General features: G+C 41.4%; 1 protein-coding gene across 4 annotated transcripts in view; it reads right to left on the reverse strand.

Moving 5' to 3' along the window:
* Positions 1-18,609, reverse strand: part of ARNT2 (aryl hydrocarbon receptor nuclear translocator 2) — a 105,178-nt gene extending 86,569 nt beyond the window's left edge. The window contains exon 1 of one of the 4 annotated variants that reach the window (XM_075764144.1): positions 18,365-18,609. In XM_075764144.1, the coding sequence (XP_075620259.1) occupies positions 18,365-18,395 (31 nt within the window). In that variant the 5' untranslated portion in view covers positions 18,396-18,609. Of the gene's footprint in view, positions 1-1,954; positions 2,023-18,364 lie in introns of those variants that run through there. The other 3 variants (XM_075764139.1, XM_075764146.1, XM_075764137.1) reach the window with 3 other exon arrangements.
* Positions 18,610-24,053: the final 5,444 nt, after the last annotated feature.

Genomic DNA, 24,053 nt, shown 5'->3' on the forward strand with positions numbered 1-24,053 from the left:
GAAAAGGATGTGGACCACATTCATGCTCGCTGCCTATGCCTTCTCAGCCTGAATGATCGATGACCCATATACAACTGAATAAACTCAGAATGGCCTTTAGCATGATCTGGAAGACCTGGAGTCACAGCTCTGCACCTACTGCAGAGATTGTTACAGATTAAAAATTCAACTTGAAGCACAGACAGAAGACACACATTACTACCTGAGGTTAGGTTGGGAAGAAGGGAAAGTGTAGCTGCTTCTTCATTCCTCCTATCTTCCTGACAAATGGCATGGCACCAATTCACCTCCTCAAGTAGGCCCGTGCATTTTTCTCTGACTAATTCTCTACTTCTCATTCATAAATCTCTGTTATCTCTTCTCAACCTATTCAGCCTCTGGCTTAGATGAATTATTTCTTGTACTCCCTCTAATAAGCCAATACATCCAACTGCTGACTAGTCCTGCCAAACTATGACCATTCCCCTCGAGCAAAAGAGGTTGCTGGAATTCAAAATAAGGAGGAAAAATTAAAAATGAGGCCTTAATGGCTCTTCTTCTGAAAGCACATCTCTAGTCCTGGAAAACACCACCACCCTCAGAATTAAAAGAAGGCTTCTGTCTTCATCGTAGAATGAACTTGAAGACTGTCACCTGAACCTAAGCACCTAGCCTGCCTCTAAAATTTGAAAAATCCTTCTCACTGCAGAAGCAGGGAATTTAACTCAAGCAGAACACCGCCTAGGTCTCCACCACGATTACGACGGACAGATGCATTAGAAGAACAGCACTTCTTGCATCCAAAGTTTGGAAATGCACCAAAACCTAGAAGCAAGTGCAAGGACCTGGACCAGCCTTGCATTGAAAACACAACCCGAGCCGCCAACACTTGGCATGTGTCTCAGGTAGAAATAGTCACAAGTGGGAAAGTGTACATGCAAATTGGGCAGGGAAGTAGGACAGCCACTGCAAAAGGCCAATTTGCAGAGAGGATGAAAATATGGCTTTGAAATCAGGATTTCGGGATTGACGGAATCTTTATTAAAAGAAGAGAAGCAAGTCCTTAGCTTCCGTGAAGGGTCACAGTGAAACTGCAGTCAGCAGCAGGATCACTTATGCTGTTTGACTGTGATCCTACCTGCTCTTAGGCTGTCATATACATGATCATGCACTGATATAACGTAATTCATCACTTAACTGTTTTCTGCCTTAATTTGCCCTGGGTTTATTGATATTATTAGTGACACGTGGCAAAAGTACTAAGTTACAAAAAAATTAGGCTCCCCAAATTACACATCATTTCCATCTGAAATGAGTGGTGATCCTCCCTCCTTCTCTGACATTTTGTATTTGCCAAAAATAACTGCATAATTATAAGTTGTGTGCAAGAAACAGAAGGTAACATTCAAAGTTATTTTCCATAATTTTTACTTAGCATCAGAACTAGCAAATACCGTATATGGCTGCTCTGTTATGCAGAAGTGGCCAAAGGTAACCATTAATGAACTCACAAAAACTGTAGAAGCACACGCCCAGCCCAGGCAAATAAACACGATGAAAAAATAATAAACTGTAATGACTTTCCTTCAAGTTTCTCAGAGACAGATCACGCTCAGCCCATTAACTCTTCATTTAACAAGTCTGTTTCATTTAGCTTATTTTGGCTGGCATTCCATTAGAAATTCATGTACAGGACATTTTTTTCCCTTTGTAAAACAGAACACTTGCTGTATTTCATCCAGTAGAACACAACACCAGGAGGTTAAGAGGAAGCTGCAAGACAAGCAAAAGCTACACTAAAGCCCAGCACAACAATACTGAATTAGGCAAAACACCTGCACGTGGCCCTGCCCCATAAGATTATCACTAAAAGGGCTTGGAAAGATTTGTTGCTCAGCAGAAAAGCAAAAAGCCAACTGGGTAACTCCCAATTTGTTCCAGTGTGAGTTAAAAAAAACAACCCACAACACCATACCATTAGCTTGACTGTGATTCCAGTTACGGCCGAGTTCTGTCCGCATTGCTACGACTTTGCTGAGATTGGGCTTCCGTCTGCACAGAAAGAAACCCCATCTCATCCAACCATTCCTCATTTCCTGCCTTGATCAATGTCACGTCCCTTGCTGGCCACCGTCATGACGGTATGGATAAACCAGAACAGCTAAACCTAGATTCCTTCTCCCACTGCGTTGGTCGTCCCCTCTTGGGAGCCACCCCAAGCCTGTCCACTCCTCAACATGACACTGTTTCAGCTACTGTCAAACTGTCCTACAACTTGCCCCTTTTCACCTTTTTCACCTTCCCACACCCTTACTACTTTTGCCAAGCCTTCCTGACCAGTCACTACTACCTCTGGATGCCCCAAACTCCCTGCAATGGGAAGCTGTGGATGCAAGAAGTTGATATGGATTTTAGTAGAGCCTGCCCAAAATTGTGGAAAAGAAATCCACTGAGTGCTACAAAATTCAAATGTCATGCCTGGCTCAAGAAGCCTCTGAGTCACGCGTGGCTGGAGCATGGGAAGGTACCCAGGGGAAGCACCACACATGCTTGCTCGGATTTTATTCCCTTCAAGCACCTGCTTTTGGCCAGTGCTGGAAAAGGCATACTGGGCTTGAAAAAAAAAAAAAAAAAATCTTTCTTTTGGGACAGGACAACCAGTTTTTACATCACGAGCAGGGGATGCAAGTTTTCTCAAGTGTGTTTCTCCTACAAAGTTAAGAAATTAGCCAACTACCACTATTAATTTATTTACTTAACAATCAAATCAAGCATTTTCCCTAGTATGCCCTTGCTCTAGATCACCGATTACTAGTTTTACATCATCATTGCTACTTGTTCTTCCCCAAATTCATCTTGTTTCATTTCCCTGTTCTACGAGATAATTATCCAAAGATATTTACAAGCTAATGTCCTTTAATAAATTCCTGTGCAATTGTTTTATGATAAATAAATAACGAGTGCAGATAAACTATTGAGGGGTTACTATGTCATCATTGTAGACTTCATTTTTATTCACTCATCTTCAAATTATTTATTTTAAAATAATACTTCTATTATCTTCTATCAAGAAGTCCAACCTTTTACTATCTATCTAGCAATTTTTTTCCAGCAATAGAAGCTGGTTAAGATTTCAACCAAATATCAGTGCTTGATCACAAATCTATTTTGTTCATGTACAAGTTCAACTGTCAATTTGCAGAAATCATTTTGAAACTGCTATTAAAATACCTACAACAGTATATACAAGAAAAAACCCCACTGAAATCCATACTGTGGATCTCCAGAGTTTACATCAAAACAAGGTGACAGTGCTCTAAGCTCCTATCAGCTACATAAAACATACTGAATAGCTATAACTATGCAATGAAATAAAGGTAACACGTTACAAATCTGCCTACAATGTTGAACAAAACTGATCTTAACCAAATGCGGATCGGGGTAGCCTAGCCTTCCTAGCAACCCAAAGCCTTCTGTTGACTATTTTACTTTTCCTCTCTAGCCAGAAATGCACGGAATTCAAATGAATGTCATTTTATACGACTTGAGGGCCAACATCACTTGATTCTTGTCCATATTTTCTGTTAACTACAACAGAAGTCAGCTATCAGATTTCATGAGCATTCAAGGCAGTATTTGTGACTGTAACTTTTGGTTCAAGTTGGAAGAACTTTGACAAGGTATTTCTTAAATAACGAGCAGAGATGTTTTTGTGAATGAATGTATTTCTGGTACCCTCCTATAATTCTTTCACATAAATATTCTTATAATCCATTTTCATTGAGGTGGACAAGCACAGTAAGCATTGTCGAAGTTCACAGGGGCAAGCACTTATAAAATTTACCCTAAATTTAGAAATTTGAAAAAGCAAGGAGCCAGACTGAGATAGAAGTGGTATCTTGCAGCTGACCTCCCTACTACAACAGAGCATGGGTCAGTCCCCAGGAGAAATAATCTCTGGTAGTCACCTTCTTAAGCCAAGTCACAGAGACGCTGGTAAGGAAGACCGTGAAAGATCTGCACAAAGTATTTCTGAGGAAGTGGTGACTGTCAAAGTACATCGGACTAAACAGACCACTAATGCTGTGGTGGTGGCCCACGAGCTGCCCTGCAAGTCACTGACCAAGCTGGGGTCAAAGACCTGAGGCTTTTCTGATGCACCCACACATACAGAGACATCCACCCCTCATCAGCTGCGGAAAACTCAGCAACAACACAGTCCAACTACAAAGATGTAAAATTTAGACCACTCTGATTTAAATTATTCATTGAAAATTATTTACTCATGTCCTTCAAATGCCTTTATTATTTATTACAAAGATTTTTTTTTAAGTGTGCCTCAGAAGGGTATGTTAATTCTACATTTCATTCAGAACAGCAACTTGCATCACCAAATACTTAATTATCAGTATATTTACAGTGTCCTTGGGCACTGTTGGGTAATCAGAATGCTCTTGTTTTCATTAAACAGTATTTTATTGATAGCACTAATGACTTCAGTTCTGCTTGATCAACAAGCAAATGATGCTTATTCGATGTTACGATAATTAATTGGCCTTTCAGGTGTTTCCATGTCCCAATTTATTACCAAGAATAAGAATATTTATGTGAAACACCCTAAAAAGAATATCGCTATGCATCACAAAACATGTTGTAAAAATAGGGTGTGGTTTAGTACTTCTCCTTTCCTCACAATTTCTAATGCAATGTTCTCTATCTAAAAATTGGGGAGAAACACATTTAAGTCCATTTTGAAAACGCAGCCTGAGCCTTGTATATTAAATACTCAGTTCAATTCATCCCTTGCTGAACTTCCAGTAAGTCAAAGGAGATTTTCTGATTAACATTTCTTTTTGGTTTTTTTCCTCTGGAGGTGGGAGAAAACCGCTAACCTTACATTCCCATGGCAGCAACAAGGATCAAAATCTTCCCATGACTCAAACGAGGTGTACAAGTGAATAGACTGATTGCGTAATCTATTACTCCAAACCATTATTTTTTCAAACTCCAGGCCCAGTTTATGAAGCACTTTAGCCCAGCCTTCAGACCAGGGAAAAAAACTGTGGATAAGAAAATTCCAGATTCAAATCAAACTGGATCTCCAAAAGCCACCTGGAAAGGGTACACCAGTCTTCCCACGACATTCAACTGGCACCTATCGGAGATCCGGATGTGTCAGTTTAACCTCCCACAGAGGACAGCCTCCAGAACATCTTCTGAAGTCTTAACTGCTCTGACATACCAACCCATATTAGGGGCTACCCTCATCTTTGAAGACTAGTTTCCCAAAACCTGAATTTTTCTGCAAGCAAAAAAAAAAGTTACAAATAAAGGTCTTAGTGATTTTTCTACCTTTCACTGCCTCAGGATCATTAATTAGGCTTTTCAAAACATTCTGCCTTTTAGGTAATTTCACATGTTTTATCTTTCATGTCTGCAAATAATAAAAAAAAATAATAAAAGCCCATAGGCTTTCAGAAGTTCAAAGGTAGCTGCATTTGAATTTTTTGCATTACTTTCTAGAATTTTTCATTCCCACAAATGCTCCAAATAGCACACCCCAACATTATGGCATAAGGGAAACCTTCATAGGCATATAATAAATACAAAACACTGCTATGCTCTGCTGCAGAAGATTCCTTACTGTTACTTTAGGTTTTCTACACACCCATGCATTTTTCATGAATTTGGGAATACTTTCTTCTGCTTAACTTCTTCACAGAGCTATTTCCTGAACAGCTTTTATAATACTGAATCTCATACTTTGCGTTTTAAAATTACCAAATTTAAAGTAAGAGAGAAAATTATGTTTCCAGGTAAGCTCTGCTAGGCTGTCAGAAGTGATCCGCTGTAATGGCCATGCCCTTACTGCTGTTTCAGAATTACAAAATACAAGACTTCACTGGATATTCTACCAGTGAACTACTAAACAAATGAAAACATAGAACAACAAAACATTATTTTCCCATGTCCCCATACTCATAATAAACATGATTCGACATCCATTACAAGTCACTTGTTCCCAAAAGTATACAGACAGTTCTGTGGATACATCAAATACAGAACTGAAGAACGATACTGAAAAAACCCTCGCTACAAACAAACTGGATGTTTGTCAAAAAACAAGCTGAGTATTTGTCTGTAAATATTGACCAAACAAAGTTTTTGCTTTGATATTTGCTGACTGAAGAGCAGCACAGACAAATACAAAGGACACATAAAATCAGTCTGAATGCCAAGCTTGGCCAGCAGGTTCCAGCTACGACAGGGACTCTACGCAACAAAGCAAACACCCAGTGGCAGCCAAATGCACTTCCCAAGAAATCACCACAAATACTCTATCGTTACATTTAACTTTAGAGAGAATCATGATTTGGTTTTTGAAAATGTATTTACTTCCAGCGAGAGCTCCTTGGCTGGATTTGAAGAGCATTTTGAGTTAACATACTAACCAAATACCCCCATATAATGCGTTTTCTTACTTTTTAAATTCAACTCTCAAACACAACAAACACTTGAAAACTATCTCATTATTTTCACTGTGTGTAACTGCATTTTTCATATAGTTTGATCATTGCTTTTGTGTATGAAGCAATGAATATTTTGCTCTCAATCTTAATTCAGACTGTAACTGGCTGAGAACAAACTGATGTGTTTTCAAAGGCAAATTAAGTGGCAAAAGCAACCATAAGTCAAGATAGCAAAAAATAAGTTGTAAAGCCTCTATTAAGACTTTAGGTAGATCATTGGTAATTCAGCACTGAAATAGCTATCTGTCTCTGCTCATGTGTGTATTTTGCCAAGACACTTAAAAAGCACATTATCCCAACATCATATCTATGGTATAAAGGAAATACAATTTAATGGTTATTCATGTGCCTGGAATAAATAATATCTGCTGTTTCTGAGGAGAAAGAAGCATATTCTGCTTTTTTTTATCTTCTCTTCTTCCCAAAGGAGAAAAAATCGTTGCTAATTCAACATAAGTGTGCTTGCACTAAAAGTTCGTTACTAAAACATTATCAATTAGTACATCGCAATGAAAAAAAAAATTCCCTGCTCACTCCAGGATAGGCACTCCCCACCCTCCTACAAATATGTCATTTTATAACAGACGCACATGAAAAAAGCATCCCAGAATACACAGTCTTATAAACAGGACACGCAAACTGGAGGTAAGAGAAATGGCAACAAAAATCAGATGACTTAACTGGCACACGGGGATATTACTCGTCAGAGGTTAAGTAGGAAGTCTGTAGTAAATTTGAACCGTGTCCAGTGCCACAAGACTGCCGTCTTTCCCTGGTCAGTTCTCAGACACGAGATACTCAGCCAGCCAGTGTTAAAACTGAAAAATGTAGGCAGCTTGTAACAGCCGAGAATTTTCCTGCACAGTGAGAATTTATTGGTCTCTGAAATTCTTACTCATAATTACTGCAGTCATTTTAAATTTAACAATGATGAAAGAACATTTTGTCCTAAAACCACCTTGAAAACCCAACACCGATAAAGTGGTTTAGGTGGAGACACAAGGAGCTCTGGAGCTGCACTCGGAGACAACATTATTAACCTCCACACGTAATGAAGAGATGGAGCCATGACTCTGTGTGCCCTGAAACATTTACCACACCTATATGCCCTTCCTAGCGCAAAGCGAGGACTGGCATGCTGCCTATGTCTTGTTCAGTTCTGCCAAGGGCAGAAAGTCTTCTGCACATCATCAGCAGATGAGGCAGAACCACTTCCTTAATGTCATATCAACCTTTTCATCAAAATAGTCAGATACTACTTTAGAGAAGGAATAAAAAGGCATGTGCCAGCTATGAGACTAATGAATAGTTTTCCTCAAGCAAAACATAATTCATCATGAACTTCATGTTAATGTTCTTTCCACCCACTCACACATCTCCAACTGATGCTACTCAACCAAAATGCCAACAAGTAAAACCACCCATCTTTTAATTCAGCTACTGTACTGCAGCATTAAAATTTTGTTTTACAGTGCCATCCTACAGCTGCCTAACCTCAAACATTACTTACATATTTACATGGTCACCTTTTTTAAAACATGCATGGAATGTGGAGGGAGAAACACAAGTCACAAAAGGAAAAACTTTGGAGAGAACAACAGATTCAGACTGGCAGCATTCACCAAAATGTTAAAAATCATCATAAACCTCAATCCCATTTACAGCTCAGAACCAAAGGGCTTAAAAAGCAGGAGGAGGACACCATTAAAAAATAAGATTAAGTCTTGAGTCAGGAAACAATTTGGAAATGCATGAAGTTAACTTGTTTAAAGAGTTAGAGAGTATCGAGAAATATTTAACCAGAAGACTACTACATCTCAGAAAGGCACAGGTTAATTTGTTGTATCAGGAGGACATCACAGAGGACAGCAAGTACAGAAACACTCAGTTTAATTTAGATGAAATAAACCCAACAGCTGTGATCATTCAAGAACCAAGTCTCAAGCTTGAATAAACTACAAGGAACCCCAAAGACTCACATAAACCTAAGTACTTCACAGTGCCCATCATCAACAAAGGAGGAAAAAAATTCTCCACTGCTGTCTTATTCTGTAAGTATCCACAATGGAAATTCTATACTTTATTCTAAAATGTCTGTGATGGGCTATTTTTGGATAGGAGTTCCAGGTAGCACAAGTCTGATATAGCATGTTTTGCTCTTTGAGAATCCAATCCAGCCTTACCCAAGTAACAAGAGAAACAGTCTCACTTGGAACAACCCTAACTCATAGATGCAGAGAGCTCCTGGCAGAGAATCTACAGAGATATTACACGTTTTTAAGGACTTGTATAGGAACTCTGAAATTGGGATTCTGCAGGCCTCAACACGTGGCATTTGGGGAAGATTGTTACGTTCATTTAAGACATTCTTAATTCCAGCAGTCCACTGTCCTCTTTGCTGGAGATCACTACCATGATGAGAGCACCAGGAGAACAGAACATGTCCTCAACACCTCAACTGCTAACAGTCATCGCTCAGAGATGTAGCTCAAATCCACTTCATTAGCCTTTAATCAACACCAGGGCCGTGGTGCAAGGGAGGTGGAGCAGACTTTGGCACCCTTTCATCACCATGGATGGAAACCTCCAAGAACCTGGCAGGTAGGAGGTCCCGGCCACCACAGAAGACATCGGTCCTCCTGCAGTGCAGGCAGACACCTCTTCCATCTAAACTACGCTTCACAGTCAATGAAGGTCTGAATACTCCCAAAGTTATTTTCACAGAACCTTTGGTCAGATGTCTACAAGAAAGGAGCTGACCAATAATTATTAGGACTGTAGTCCACCTTTTAAATGTGCCCATGCATCCACAAAATATTCTTATTTTCCAGTCCTCATAAGAGAGTTTGAAAATGCTTCTATATTTTTCTTAGTGATGGTTCATTTACTTTAATTTCAACAATGAAAATGCATACTTCAAACCTTCACTGGTAAGCAAAAATATAATGCAGCTAAGATACAACTGCTGTTCCCACAAACCCGACTGCAGAGCGAATTAAACTTTTTATTTTTTCTTTTTTTAATATAAACCAGAAAAATTGTCTGGTTTACATGAAAACATAAAGAAAACAAAACAGCAGAGGAACGTTTATCCCAGAAACTCTGAAATCCTTACATAGCTCCAATAATTTGCCAATGTATTCCTAAAGCCACTAAAAATCTCATAAAAATAAAGGGAAGTTTTCATTATACAGCCTTGTTTTCTGCTGGCCAAACCACTACTCACTACAGAAAGTGCAGAGCATTTTCAGGGTGACAGAGCTACATGCAGAAGACCAGGCAATCTCTTAAAGATGCCTTAAAAAAAATAATTAAACCTGAGGAAACCATTGGTGTCCCCATATACTGCGACACGAACATGACTCACAGGAGGAGTCATCAGACTGACCTCTCTTTTCCCCAGCTCTCTTCCAGGGCCAGCCACCGCAGCCTGCTGTTCAGTGAGCTGCCTCTCAGCGATTGGGAACACAAGAATTCAGTGTTTCAAACCAAGCTTTTCCAGTTAACAGTACTTTAAGTCTTTAAAGTTGGACGCAAAATTGAGCTAGCAACTTTGCCTGTTGGACACGAAACAATGGAAATGCAGCTCGTCCGTGGTCGTGTTGGCTCTGCAGTACCAACAGCAATAAAGTTTTTTGTCAATAATCGGATCAAACATGACTCAGGGGGCAGTGACACACAGTAGCCAGTGCCATTTTATAGCTAATACTACGACTATAATCCACTTCCCGCAGCTACTCCTACAATCGGCGCCCAATTTCAGAGGCTGACTTCTGCCATGTGTTGAGGGTCATCACGTGTGGGGCAGATTAACCGCTTTCCACGTGACACAAACTTAGGAAATTAAAATACTAGCCTGATACCGACATGCTGGTCAGCCACAGAACTTTACGAGCCGGCCCCTCTTCAGGACACTACTGACTAACGGAGAGGCACACCAGATGCAGTCTGGTTTTACTCACTGCAGTAGTATCTGGAGTTTGGGGATGCACTCCGCAAAGCTCCATTCAAATAACAGAAGACAATCTAGATTCTTAAAAGAATAAAACTAAATTAAACAAGATCTGAGACTATTGATGTGATCTATTCATAAGAAGTTACTTTAATTCTCCTTGCGTTCAAAATAATCTGTTTTATGTTGAGTTTTAACACCATTTCCAGTTGAGTTTGATTTTCCATCCAGATATGACAGGCAATAGCTTTAAAAATACATGCATTGCAAGGGCATTTAACAGCACCCAGATGTCCACCTACCTTTACTGACAGACGGCAGTAACAAGTCCCTAAAATTACCTACTTTCATGAAATCGTGTTCTGGATTATTACTGGGAAAGTACTGGAGACCATTTTTCAAAACCAGGCCTGTATATTCCACAGAAACAGGTTTTGCTTTTACCTCTGAGGAATACAAATATGCAGTGTTTTTGTTCTTTGCAGCTCAGTGATTTACTGGCATGCCTCTTCCCATAAAATATTTGCATATATCTGAGAGTCAAACTGTTCTGATACATTCTGTGTTTGCCAGGAAATGAACGCTTCAGTTCAGTGTAACTGAGCATTTCAACAAGGACAGGCACCAGGACAAATGGCACTGTAATTAACATACCAATGAAGAGCCAGTTGTTAATTACTATCCATTTCAGGCATTTTGTATGAGCAACTTACCTGAAAAGCCTTCCCATCTGCATGCTGGCAAAGCCAATAATTAAACAATTCAACACCCTTTTTGCTTGATTAGAGAAAAAAATTATAATTATTTTATATTATTCTATTTCTCACATACAGTTGACATTTAGATGAGAATAACTGCAGCAGCCCAAATCTAAACATTTGAAATGAATGTTATGAGCTGTCCTTGAACAAAACAGCAACATATATACATCTAGGGCAGATGTAAGCTAATAAAGGCTCCTAATTAGAGCCAACTGATTACACCTTACAGTACCTGCTGGGTTACATGGGAAGGCAGCACAGTTCCTACTTACAACAGAAGAAGTATCACTTTTCTCTAAAGGGGACTTCAGATAGTACCTACAGAATGGAATCTGAATTTATAAGCTGTTGGAAGGCTTCGGAGTAGCACCAGTACAACGCCAGGATTCATTTACATTTAAACAACGGTAACTGAGAAGTCAACGCACGGCTCAGCGTAGCACCACAGTGAAAATAACGAAGTTAGGGGAGAAAGGTGGAGGCACGTAAGTGGAAAGCAGGATTGAAACCGTAGGACAGAAATACTAGAGATAGGCAAAATGGAAATAAAAGTTGACAAAAGAGAAGCAGCAGAAAGTTTAGAAATGTTTATCAATATGTAGAGTATGCAAAACAAAGGATTTCTCTTTCTCCGTGTGCAGATGGCTTTGCCCAAGGAAGACTGGCGTGCTTTGGGTACAAAAAAAGGAAATTACATCTATCTTGAAAACAGCTTCCAATTCATTACCCATTGCATGACCAAAGCCATTAATCCATTTAAACAATAAAACCAAGATCCATTTGAAATTTTGACTATCCAAAGTGAAGTTTGAATCAGCTCTCATTAAAAAATTGGCATTCTACGTTTGGTACTGAAGTTTCAAATCATGTACCTTAGGCACTTCAAAGGCCAGATTTTGCTCAAATCCTGTAACATTTTGTGACAAAGTATTTCCTTCAGGAGTACCCATCCATATTTGGTCCATGTGGGTTTATTCAATCAATTAATTTGCATACAAATTTTTATTTTAAACAATGGAAGATGATGAATTATGAATTTTAAATTTTTTCTTTGCTAACGTTGTGCATCTATCGTATATGGATTATAATCAGAAGCTAACTAAAACATACAAACGCAGCTTCATGAATTTTTTCTCTTCCTCACTTGACAGAATGATTGATACGGATGAGGTGACAGGAAATGCTTTATATCCGAACAAAGGAAATACTGCTAGCAAGAAGTGAACTGTACCAATTGATAATACAGCAAGCGCCCACTCAAGATCTCTGAAATTTCAAATTTTTGCCTGTATTGTCCAGCAAATCTAATTTTTTTTGCACAGATTATCTTACAGAATGGGTGAAGGAGCACTTTTATTTTGCAGATTTCTTGCCCACATAACCTTTATTGAGCACACTCCTACAGTCAAGAAAAGACGGCAGCTTGGGTTGGTATCTGCACGCTTGTGCACCCAGGGCAGCATGCCTGCGCGCCACAGCGCTGGCTAGACAGAACAGCTCATCCAGAGCTGACTCATCTCTCTAAATCCTGCTGGCCACCCAAAGACACTTTGCTATAGATAGACCAGAAAAATCTGCCAGAGAGCTACAAGAAGACCTGAGATCTAAATTCCCACATCTTAAACTCAGACCTCTCTTTCCCTTTTCTACTGCAAATTTTAATAACATTGTACTTTCTGCAGGTAGCACTGAATTAAGACATTTTCCATTCTTACTTGTCAGTTATGAAGCAGTAAGCCCCCCGAAATTACCCTAAACAACACACATATGTGATCTTCACAAGCCATTTAAGCATAATCTCCGAATACATCTTCATAATGACAGCCTCATTTTTGTCCTCTTAATAACAATAATCACTACATCAACAGCATTATTTTACCTTGACTGTTTTGAAAAGGCTGGGTTTTTTTCCTTTGCTACCTAATCTCTATGGCAATTTTTCTTACTGGAAAGAAAAATCAGCAATACCATCTGGTATTACAGAAATCAGCAATATCTGTTTTGGTTTGCATTTTTATTAAGAGGCATCGGGAAACATCGTTCTATTTGAAAAAATATTGGGAACGAACCACAAGCTACATATGCAAATTTTAAATAAATATTCTGTGATAGAAGAGGTATCCTGAAATGAAATCTTTTGTATGCCCTATATATTAGAAATATCAAAAAATAACATTTCTTCAATGCAAGTTACTGTTCGGTACACAGTCCTGAAGGAGAATACATTATCGCAGAACAATTCAAGAGGCGCTATCACCTCGTACCATAGTTTGACTGAAATACGGACTGTATTCTGCAGTAAGATATGAAAATACAAGAAGAAAAAGATCTGCAATTCAAACCTCCCATTAGCTAATGAGTGTTCCATTTTTGAGACCTTTGTTTCAACATTATCTTAGAAGGAAGACTGACTTTTTTGCATCCCAGAAACATGAGAGCCCATTATAACCTCCATCACTAGAACACTCCATTTACTCCTCAGGATGCTGTTAAATTGATTTGGGAGTTTACTGGATAGTCTATATTGTAATAAAAGACAAAGCTGTTACTACTGTAGCAATAAAACACAACAACTTTTGGGCTCTGAGTTGAATAGACAATTTTGAAATTTAAAATGCTGAAGTAGTTGGGTTTTGTGTGGGTTTTTTTTTTAATCATCAACTTCAAAGCTGTATGAAAGCTAAAGAACAGAACGGCCAGATTGTCAACTTCAGAAAGCCAATACCTTTTGGGAATATGGAACGGGCAGCATCCAGAAAATTCATCCACAGCACTTAATATCTTAGTAACTTGAGTGCAAATGTAAGACTGGGTAACAGACGATCTGGTTCTCAGAACGTCCAGCTGAAACAGCAGAATGATTTATCTCCACTTAACTCCCAGGTCAAACAAACACACACAAACAAAACCAGCTCCCAGAACCCAATGCAATTGCCTAAAACAAGAGCCCAGATGCAGGGCTGAGTGACAAGTTTTCACTGATACGACATAAAATTTGCTGTTAACTCATTACAAACTGAAAGTAAAGAGAACTTATTAAAAATAAGAGTTCAAGTTGAACTCTTCAAGATTCAACCCCATTTTTTTTTTTTGTATCTTGGGATTAGCCACATGCTAAAAGTACCCCGTCAGCTACTGTGGTTGTAATAGTAACATCTTAAGCCACAGCAACTCCGTTCTCTCATGGCCCACTACCTCTCTCTGTCTCAACACATCTCCAGTAGATGCCCTTCCAGGGACATATTGTTCACCATACCTTTACACTTTGGGCTCTCTGCTTAGAAAGAAATCATTACAGGAGCTTTAGTGATTAAGTGAACAACCCAGTTACTATTTGGTTTTCAATTAAATATAAGAATACAATCCTAAGGATTCACAAAACCTTAAAACACAGCCAAAAATGCATCCTAAGGGATCTGCCCTCTAGTGTAACTCTAGATAATCTCTGAAATCTCATGATTTCTTCTGACTTGACTTACAAGTTTGTGGCATTTGGCAACACATCTCTGGGTACTACCCGGGGTGGCCCTTCCATCTAGGGATACCTCACCGGGAAGAGCTGAAAGGATACAATCAGCTCATTTCACATCATCTGATCACGGCAGAAAGTTGCTGCTCTGGGACCACCCATCAGATTGAGACAGATCGGAACTCGTCACCCAAGACCAAGTAATGTCTCAGGAAAAGAAAGTGTTGAATTCATTACGAGTTTTATGCTTTCATCCCAACTTGGCTAATATGAGAATGGCCACATCAGGTACTGCACTCAAGTTAAGCAAAATTTGACCCCAAAGTAGCAATAGTTATGGACAAGTTTGCATTCCCAAAATACATAGATTTAAAACAGACATGGCACTAAGTTACTTTGCTGCAAGCAGTAATTTATGAAATGCTTGTTACACCTACACAATTTTTTTGTTCTTAAATCCCATTTAATATGCCAATCTTATTTCAGGAGGAAATAAATTAACTCTGATGCTTTGTGCCAATGCAGATGAGCTTCCCACACACCTGTATTGTGTTTCACACTTCAGTTAGTCATCCAGATTACGACAAACGAACAGAGTACTTCTAACCAGATCCCATTCCCAAGGTTAAGCAATGGGAAAGACGACCATCTCACAGAGCACCCCCCAGTTTTGCCAGTGCAATGTCTAGTTGCAGCTATGGCCAAACACCTTCACCAAAAAGAACTATCGGTTTAGATCTAACAAAGCCCAGGAACCCCACAGAGGTGGCCTTACCCCCACAACTCAGCCCCTGACACTGCAATTCCCGTGAGCCCTAGCCAGGACAAGCTGCAAACTGCTCCCGCGAACTTTCCCAACTCAAACTCTCCATTAAAAAAAGATCGGTGGGAAAATGTATAAATCTGCATCTAACGTGAGAGAGAAGATCATGCTGCAGAGCAGTCCGTGGTTCTGTACCAGGAGATCCCACACTGAAAGGACTTTCACATCCAGAATTACAGAACAATCAGCTTTTCTGTCTCTGCTAATCCCCATTCCACTATCTAGAAGATGAGTAAAATCACATGTATTTGTATTGTGGTAGCTGCAAGTTAATGTCCTGCCTAAATTATCAACTGTTATTAGAACCCCAGACAATTGCTTAATAAAAATTTAATCATATTGTAATTTCTAATCATCATTAAAGATGCTTAACAAGTTAATCTCTCTATTGTGTTCCCTTAACATCGCAGATCAGAAAGTCAACCGGCGTAAGGCGGCACAGCTTCACCAATACTAATAGGGGCTACTTTCACGTTACTCCAGCTAAGGATCTGGCCGCAAGAGAAACCAGCAGTATTGAAATTCTCTCACTACAGCTTTCAATTGTTTCTCTGCACTGCTTTGTAGTTAATCCAAAAAATAACAAAAATAACAGATTATGACTTAACAAAAATACAGCATAAATCAAGGCTATTTCGTGCAGCTCTATCTTCTGCTGTCCGTGGTACAGCAAACACAGCACTGCACTACGGGTGGAAGGTCTCCTCTCCTCACCAATTCACAGCTCAAAACCTCCTCATTTTGACTTCATCCCCGCGTAGCTACATTTGTCTGACAGCAACACTCACGCACAGAAAACGTGGGAGGATCATTAACAGCCAGTGAATTTGTCTTTCAGCTCAGATCTGTTCCAACTGCCTAGACAAGGAGTAAAACAATGCCCTCCAAGCTCAGCCGTGCAGAAGCAGGCATTGGTTCACTTCAGGAAACCAACCCGTTTCCTCATCCTTCCGGTGGACCAGCAATCTGTGTTTAGGAGAGTTTGAGGACCACGCTGCAAGTCAACTTCAACTGTGTCAGATTGCTGCACAGAGATGCATACAGCCAACACACTTGGCTCTCGTTTCCCTCATGGTTTTTTTATGTTTCTTCAATAATGCCATAACACTCTCTACATTTATAAAGCGAGCGTGTTCCCTGGGTCACGGGAGAACAACTGTGAAGCTCTACTCTGAGGCTGCTCTGCGGTGCGTGCATACCATTCCTCCTGCAACCACAGCTTTTTTGTGGCTTCAGCTGCAGGCAGGTGAAAACAGCAGGCAGAAACAGCCCGTGCAAAAGGGCCACCAGGCTCTACCATAATTCAGCGGTTTCAGCATAGACCTCAAAGCGGTCAGGGCTGATCCTGCTGTGCGTAGCTGGGGGGAGCAGCCATGAGAATAGCAAACCAAGCCTAAGTCAAAAAAAGGCTGTTTGTATCCTGCTTTGTCCACAAAACAGCTCACCGATTGCAGCTATGGGTGCACGCAATGGAATTCTCCCTTGTCATGCATGCCACAGTATCCTGGAAGCTAAATAATATTCATTTAATAACCTTCCATTAAATATTGATTTTCATTTAATATGTAGAATTCTGATATTAAAACTTAATCTGATTGGCAAAGATCTGTTCCCGCTTACTTTATTGACACTTACTGAACCAAATTAATTGCTTATATCATAATATTTACTTTCAGTATGACAACTACACAACCAACTACAGCAGGATTTAATCTAAACAACAGCCTTTAAACATTAGTTGGCATTTACTCAAGCAAGCCCTTAAATGTCAGAACTGAACTCGACTCTTTGAAAAATGACAAAATGTGATTGCATATTAAAACAAGTAAAACTGGAATCCACCTTTGATAAAAATATTCTTCATTAGTATTGAGCCCAGTGCAAGATCCATTGTCCCACTTATTTTTATCGCGGGATACTTGTTGGTCCAACACTAAGCTGATCCAAGCACATCTCCAAATGATGTACTACAGCATTTCATCCAAACCCATTTCACCCCATCACACACTCAACAAAACAGATGCTGCACCTCACGGACACGTAACGCAACATCAGGGAGCATCTTCCCTTGCAAATAAAAAAATGAAAGGGAAAATTTTAGTAAGTTTCTTCTCTTAATAAATGTGGTATTAACAGAAAGTATTTATTTCATCCTTTGGCCAGAAAACGAACACATGGCAAAGACCCCGCAGGCACGCAGGTGCCCTCGGTGAGTTTCGACGCCCCGTTTGGTTCCCAGCAATGCTTCCCAAGCCGCTTTTACCTCCCGACAATAAACCCGGCCAACGTACAGGCAGGAAAACCAAACATTCCTACCAACACCCAGGGCAGACACAGGTCTGCCCGGTTCAGCCAAAACCCGCCGCCCCAGTGCCGCCCTTCCCGCCCGGGGAACACGGGCTCCCTCTCTCCCTGCCGTATGTCCGCGTATGCTTATGCAAAACTGTTCATTTCCGCAGCGCCTACACCCAACGGCAGCAACCCGGAGCGAGAGGAGGCAGCCGGACTCCTGCAGCCCGAGAAACCCGCCAAGGGCTCCCAGCTCTCTGGCTCGATGCGGTCCCAGGGCGGGCGGGCGGTTCCTCGCCCGGGCCGGCCCGGCTCTCCCCGCGGCGGCGTCGTGCCCCCTCCGGCCCGCAGCCAGCGGCCCCCGCCGACCCGTGCGACGAGCCCGGGGGCGCAGGGGAGAGCGGCGGGGACTGCCCGCCCTCCTGGCTGCGGAGACCGCACCGTCCCCGGGGAGGGATGTGTGCCTACGGCGGGGGTGGGGAACGTGTTGTGCGGCGGGGCCACATGGGGCGAGACGGACTCCCTGCAGCACAGGGGGCGACGGCAGCAGCAGCTACTCACCGGGAGGGTTTACCGCCGCCGGCGTTGCCATCTTGTCTCTGAGAAGAATTAAGACAAATGCAAGAGGGGAGGAGGGATGCTCTGAACGGCCCGGGGGAGGCGGGGGCGGGGAAGGCCGCAGGCGCCAGGGCGGGCGGGCCGGGAAGCGCGGGGGCGGCGGGCTGCTCCCGCCCCGGGGCCCGGCGGCGGCGCTCCCCGCTCCGTGCGGGGCGGCCCAAGATGTCCGATGGCCCCCGCGCCGCGTCTGCTCATGCGCCGCGCGCAGTGAGCATGTGCCGGGCGGCCGCACATGTGCGCTGGGCCCCCCCGCGTCTCGCCCCGCAAGTACGGGGGTGCGGGTGCCCGTCGTCCCGCTGCCGCCCCAGCCGCCCCCCTCGGGGCTCGAACCCGCGGCCCCAGAGCGAGCGGCTCCTTACAGGGCGCGAACTCCCCGCAGGGAGAGGTCTCCGGTGCAGGCTGGCGAGGGGGGCGGTTGGGGTGCTGCCTGCCACCCCCGAAACTGAGGGGGGCACGGTTGGGGTGCTGCCTGCCACCCCCGAAACTGAGGGGGGCACGGTTGGGGTGCTGCCTGCCACCCCCGAAACTGAGGGGGGCACGGTTGGGGTGCTGCCCATCACCACCTGAAACAGAGAGGGGGAGGTTTGGGTGGTCCTTACCTCCGCCCAAACCTGAAGGCCCCCTGAGGGGGTGCGGAAGGGGAACCATTAAACGTTACCGCCATCCCTGTTGCACCTCCAATGCTTCCATCACTTGGGGTTCAGGCATGCCAGTGGGTCCCCGGGATCGACACACACGCTGACGTGGGCTGGTGGTCATCATGAAGTGAGCCCTAGAGCTTCTAGGGGGAAAGGAGCAGCCGTGGTGTCATCTTCATGTTACAAATACTCTATGCCTGACTGTAAGATGGAGAGCTGTGTGCTTCAAGTGGATAGTGTTATATAGAAACATCTTAGTCCTGTCTTAATAATGCTAATTTTCTGGAATTACAAAGGAAGATGTAATAACTCTTGGAACTCTTTAAAAAAAATCCAAGAATTTAGAGACAGATCATTTTGTGCTCCTCCAGGTGGAGTGTAAGAATTATATCCCTCTAAACATGGTGGTTTATCTCACGCTATGCTCACGTTCAAGTTAAGCAGTGTAACTGAACAACGGATCCTTTGTAACTCAGCTCACATTTTAAGGCTTTCCATTACAAGCACAAGGACTAAAAATACACTTTCAATGAAATCTGAGATTTTTCTCATCATCGCATAACTCGGGTCTTTAAGGGAAAAAAAAAAAACACTGTCACGGAATAAACAAACTGCAAGATTTGTGAAGAGCCACCAGCGTAATAGCTGCAGCAGTCACGTGTAGTACATACGTAATACTAAAGAAAAAAAAATATATTTTGATGGCTTTTTCACACCTCTGGAATGCTGCGAAGGCCTGTTAATCTTTAAACACCTCCCCATGGCTGTGCTCAGTTGCTCTGAGCAGCCCTGAGAAGTTAATAGAAGCACTCAAAATGAAAAGTTGCAAATCAATCCCTTGCTTTGCTGAATAAGTAACCTGGAAGAGTTTAGCCATTAAGATGTAAATCGGCAGAAAGATGGAGAAAGCATGGAGGCTGTGTTTACTCATTTCCTGTAGATGAGTTTAATCAGAGTAGCATTAAATGCTCCAGCTTATCTAGAAAGTTTACTTTATCTTTGATTTATTGTGCTTTTGCCTATCAGATGTTGAGCTGTTTTTCTAAGCATCTTACCACTTTAGTGCTGCCTGATGCTGCGGAGTTTTGGATGCTCAGCATGCATTCTTAATTCTTAAGGCATTTACCCTGCTAATACTAGCAGATTGTGTTAATATCAGTGATTTTGTAAATATGGCTTATTTTCATTCAGATAAAACCATGCTTTTGTGATTTTAGAGAACCTCAATCACAGTATTTCTGGATTCTTACCTTTAATGAGGAAAGCAACATTCGGAGTAGCTTACCCTGTGGCAGGAAACGGCACAGCTCAAAGCCTTTAGCTTTCTGTAAAGTCTCCTCTTGGAATTGCACAGGTAATCCTGCTCATGAAAGCTTTTCCATGAGCCTCCATTATGTCAGGTTGTATACATGCATAAAGGTTAAACGGCCATACAATGTTAGTAAAATACCTTATAAACCCATAATTTATAGCATTAGGCACTTCTGAAGTGTTCTCTGAAGGCATTTACAAGTATTCACGATGTCGTGGTGTAACCTGGTCAGCAGCTAAAACAACCATGCAGCCATTCGCTCACTGCCCCTCCCAGTGGGATTGGGGAAGAGAATTGAAAAGAAAAAAAAGGTAAAAGTTGTGGGTTGAGATAAAGACAGTTTAGTAGGACAGAAAAGGAAGACAATAATAATAATAATAATAGAATATACACAACAAGTGGTGCACAGCACAATTGCTCACCACCTGGAGCCGATGCTCAGCTAGTTTCTGAGCCAAACCGCCTCCCGGCCAACCCCCATTACACACGGAGCATGATGTCATATGGTGTGGAATATCCCTGCGGCTAGTCTGGGTCAGCTCTCCTGGCCGTGTCCCCTCTCAGCTTCTTGGGCACCCCTGCCTTCTCGTTGGCAGGCCAGTGTGAGAAGCTGGAAAGTCCTTGACTGCTTGGCAACAACTGAAAACATCAGTGTGTTATCGACGTTATTCTCATCCTGAATCCAAACCACAGCACTAACCAGCGGCTGGGAAGAAAATTAACTCTATCCCAGCCAAAACCAGGATACATGGGTTAAACCTTATCTCTCTTTTACCAGTAAAGCATTCATATTTCTTATTTCATTTCTATTTTAGAGGTAAGGAAGCCACCGTGAAAGAAACAAACCCAGAGGAGTCTGAGAGCGCACTATCATGGCTTTTGACAGATGTATGGAATAAGCCAAACAACAACTCAATATAAACCAATGAAACCATTCAACTGTGTGTGCTGTCCCCTTGTGTAATATCCCATGGGACATTAGATTAGCCCAGAAAGAGCACATTACAGCCGGTATATTTGATATTGTGCTCCACCTAAATAAGACCTTAGGGCTTAGAATGGAACTTGTTCTGTCAAATCTACTGTGATTCAGACATAATTATGCAAATAAAGCTGCTTTTCTTTTTTGTTTGGTGTGAGCTTTGTTGACTCGCTCTATTCAGTTCCACACGCAATTCTTTGTTCACTTAAAGAGATTGAGAAATGAGATTGATTTTTCTCTCTTCCCCACATTCTCTATATTAATAGGCAGTATTAGCAGGGTCTTTGAAAATCCTTGAAACAATCCATAAATGAATGGAACAGGATTCTCTGTTTATATGTAATGAACTGCTTCCTCGCTAACTCATTCTGAGCCTTTCCATATCTGTGGTGAGACCTGTAACACCGGTAACTGAAGAGAGAAACTATCACTGCTCTGTAATGGTTGCAATGCAGACTCTGTGTTTTACTTTTGCTGTAATACAAAGAGCACGGGTAGAGCACGACATCGATCTAGTTACTGAATTCATGTTTCTCCAAGTTCACGCCCAGCTGTGCACCTCGCGAGCCTAATTCCTACGGGATGGGGTTCCTCACAACAAAAGCAGGGACAGCGCTGGACTCTACGCTTGCAGTCGCCGAGAGATTAAACAGCATTGTGTCAATACCGAGCACGAAACAGAATGCACGTGCAAGACAGCGAAATGCAAAATTTGTACTGTTCACGTGGCACAACAGGGTGCTTCACTTACCATGTTAATAGAATTACAAACAAGTGTTGACATGATGTGTAGCAACAGGAAAGTAAACGAATTAAGAAAAGCGGTTTTTATCTCAATCTTGTTGTTACGTACCAGACAATGTCTGTTAGGTGTCTTTACACTGATTGTCTCCAATTTAGAGGGCCATTACCACTCATACGAGCGCTCAGCATACATGTGTGTTCTGCATCTTGGCCCTGGAACCAGATCGCTGAGCGCTGCGGGTACTGCAACCGCTTGTCATTAACGCCTGTCCTTTCAAAGTTCAGCACTGGCCTGCAAATTGGAAAACCTAAACTTGGACCTCTCCATGTGTTTTCATCCCATGCCATGCTCTAGTAATTTCTAAAAGATTTTCATTTCTTTTAAATGGGGAAAAGTTGGAGGGTTTTTTATTTCCTTTGAAAAAAAATGAAGTCTTTCCAGAATGGTTTACTCCATGTGAATGAATAAAGTCCAGAAACAAAAATGACAAAAGAAAAAAGTAATAAATTGAGGCGAATGAGAATATATGTTCAGTGTTAAAAAAGGATAAAAAAATGGTCTCTGGCTTTTCTTACCAATTTATGACAATTCCACTTTAACAGAATTGATAATCAAGGTCTGAAACCCTGAAAGAAAGAATTCTCTTTTCTGGGGACATGAAACAGCTAAGTGAAGTTTCAGACATTTTAATCCTGTATAATCAAAACCAGGGACATTTTAATAAAGTCTCATACTTTAATAAGACCTCCCAGCTACATTCTTTGATCTGTGTTTCCACTGTAATTGAGTTAATATATTGCACCCAATTCATCCAAAAGTCTTGGATAGTTTGGAACGATTATGATATATGTATATTAAGCATTAAGCATCCGCCCAAGTACTCGGAACTGGAACGTTACGTGCCCTTTTTAAATTTGTTTCGTCACATATGGATGACCACAGTTGCCTAAATAAGCCATAGAGAAAATGATGAAATTTAAAACATGAACTATCATAGGAAGGTCTTAAAAGCATTTGTTAAGGAAATTACAACCTTGTTCTTTAAACTATCCCATATAATTTAAAAGAAAATTGTATTCTTCCTATAAAATGCAATAAAATACCTTGATAAGAATGTGGAAGTTATATTAATCTCTATTCAGTCCTGGAGGTATAGAAATGTAATTTCTATGATGTTCTCTACAGTTATTGCTGTTAAATTCTGCAGTGCTTTTCCTTAAGGGAAAATGACATTGAGTGTTAGAGAAACCCTCCTAAAGGTGAGATGTCTGTGGCAGAAGTCCTCTTACCTAAGAAACATAACCAAGATCAGACAAGTATTCCTATGCTAGTAAAAGTATGGACTAGGAACCAAATGCGGAGGCATCCTTCCCCTCTTAACTTTGGCTCTAGCATTTCAATACGCTTCTAAATTTGTATAAATTTAACCATGTATTGACAACCGAAATTTGAATAATGAAACTTGATTATCAAGCCTAAGAGAGGAATGGCTGGTGCAAACACATTAACACGTAACTTGTTTTCCTTTCCTTTCCATTCTGTGAAGCAACCGGGAAAGAAACAAAAAGCTATAAACGATCCTGGTCTGCTCTACCAGAACCCCAAGACATGAACAAAAAGACAGATCTCAGGAATGTCACTGAATCAGCAAACTGCCACAGGGATCAGAACTACGTGAGTAAAGCCTTTTACCCCAAAATGCCTTGTTTTTTACTTTGAAAGAAAATAAAAGCTTATTCATTTGAAGGGATGTATTTCTGGTATATTACAATCAGGATATTGCGATTTAAAGCATGAGGTGGGTGAGACCTGTTGGGTTGGAGACATAGAAATGGAGTTCCAAGTCCCTAGAGAGTCCCAAACATCTTTATCCCACCTTCAGAAATAAGGGCTGGAGCTAAATTCTGCAGAAACAAACATGCACGTTACGATCACCTCCAGCAAGATGAAGGCTT

Source organism: Balearica regulorum, chromosome 12, assembly GCF_011004875.1.
Source record: "Balearica regulorum gibbericeps isolate bBalReg1 chromosome 12, bBalReg1.pri, whole genome shotgun sequence".
Taxonomy (NCBI): Eukaryota; Metazoa; Chordata; class Aves; order Gruiformes; family Gruidae; genus Balearica; species Balearica regulorum.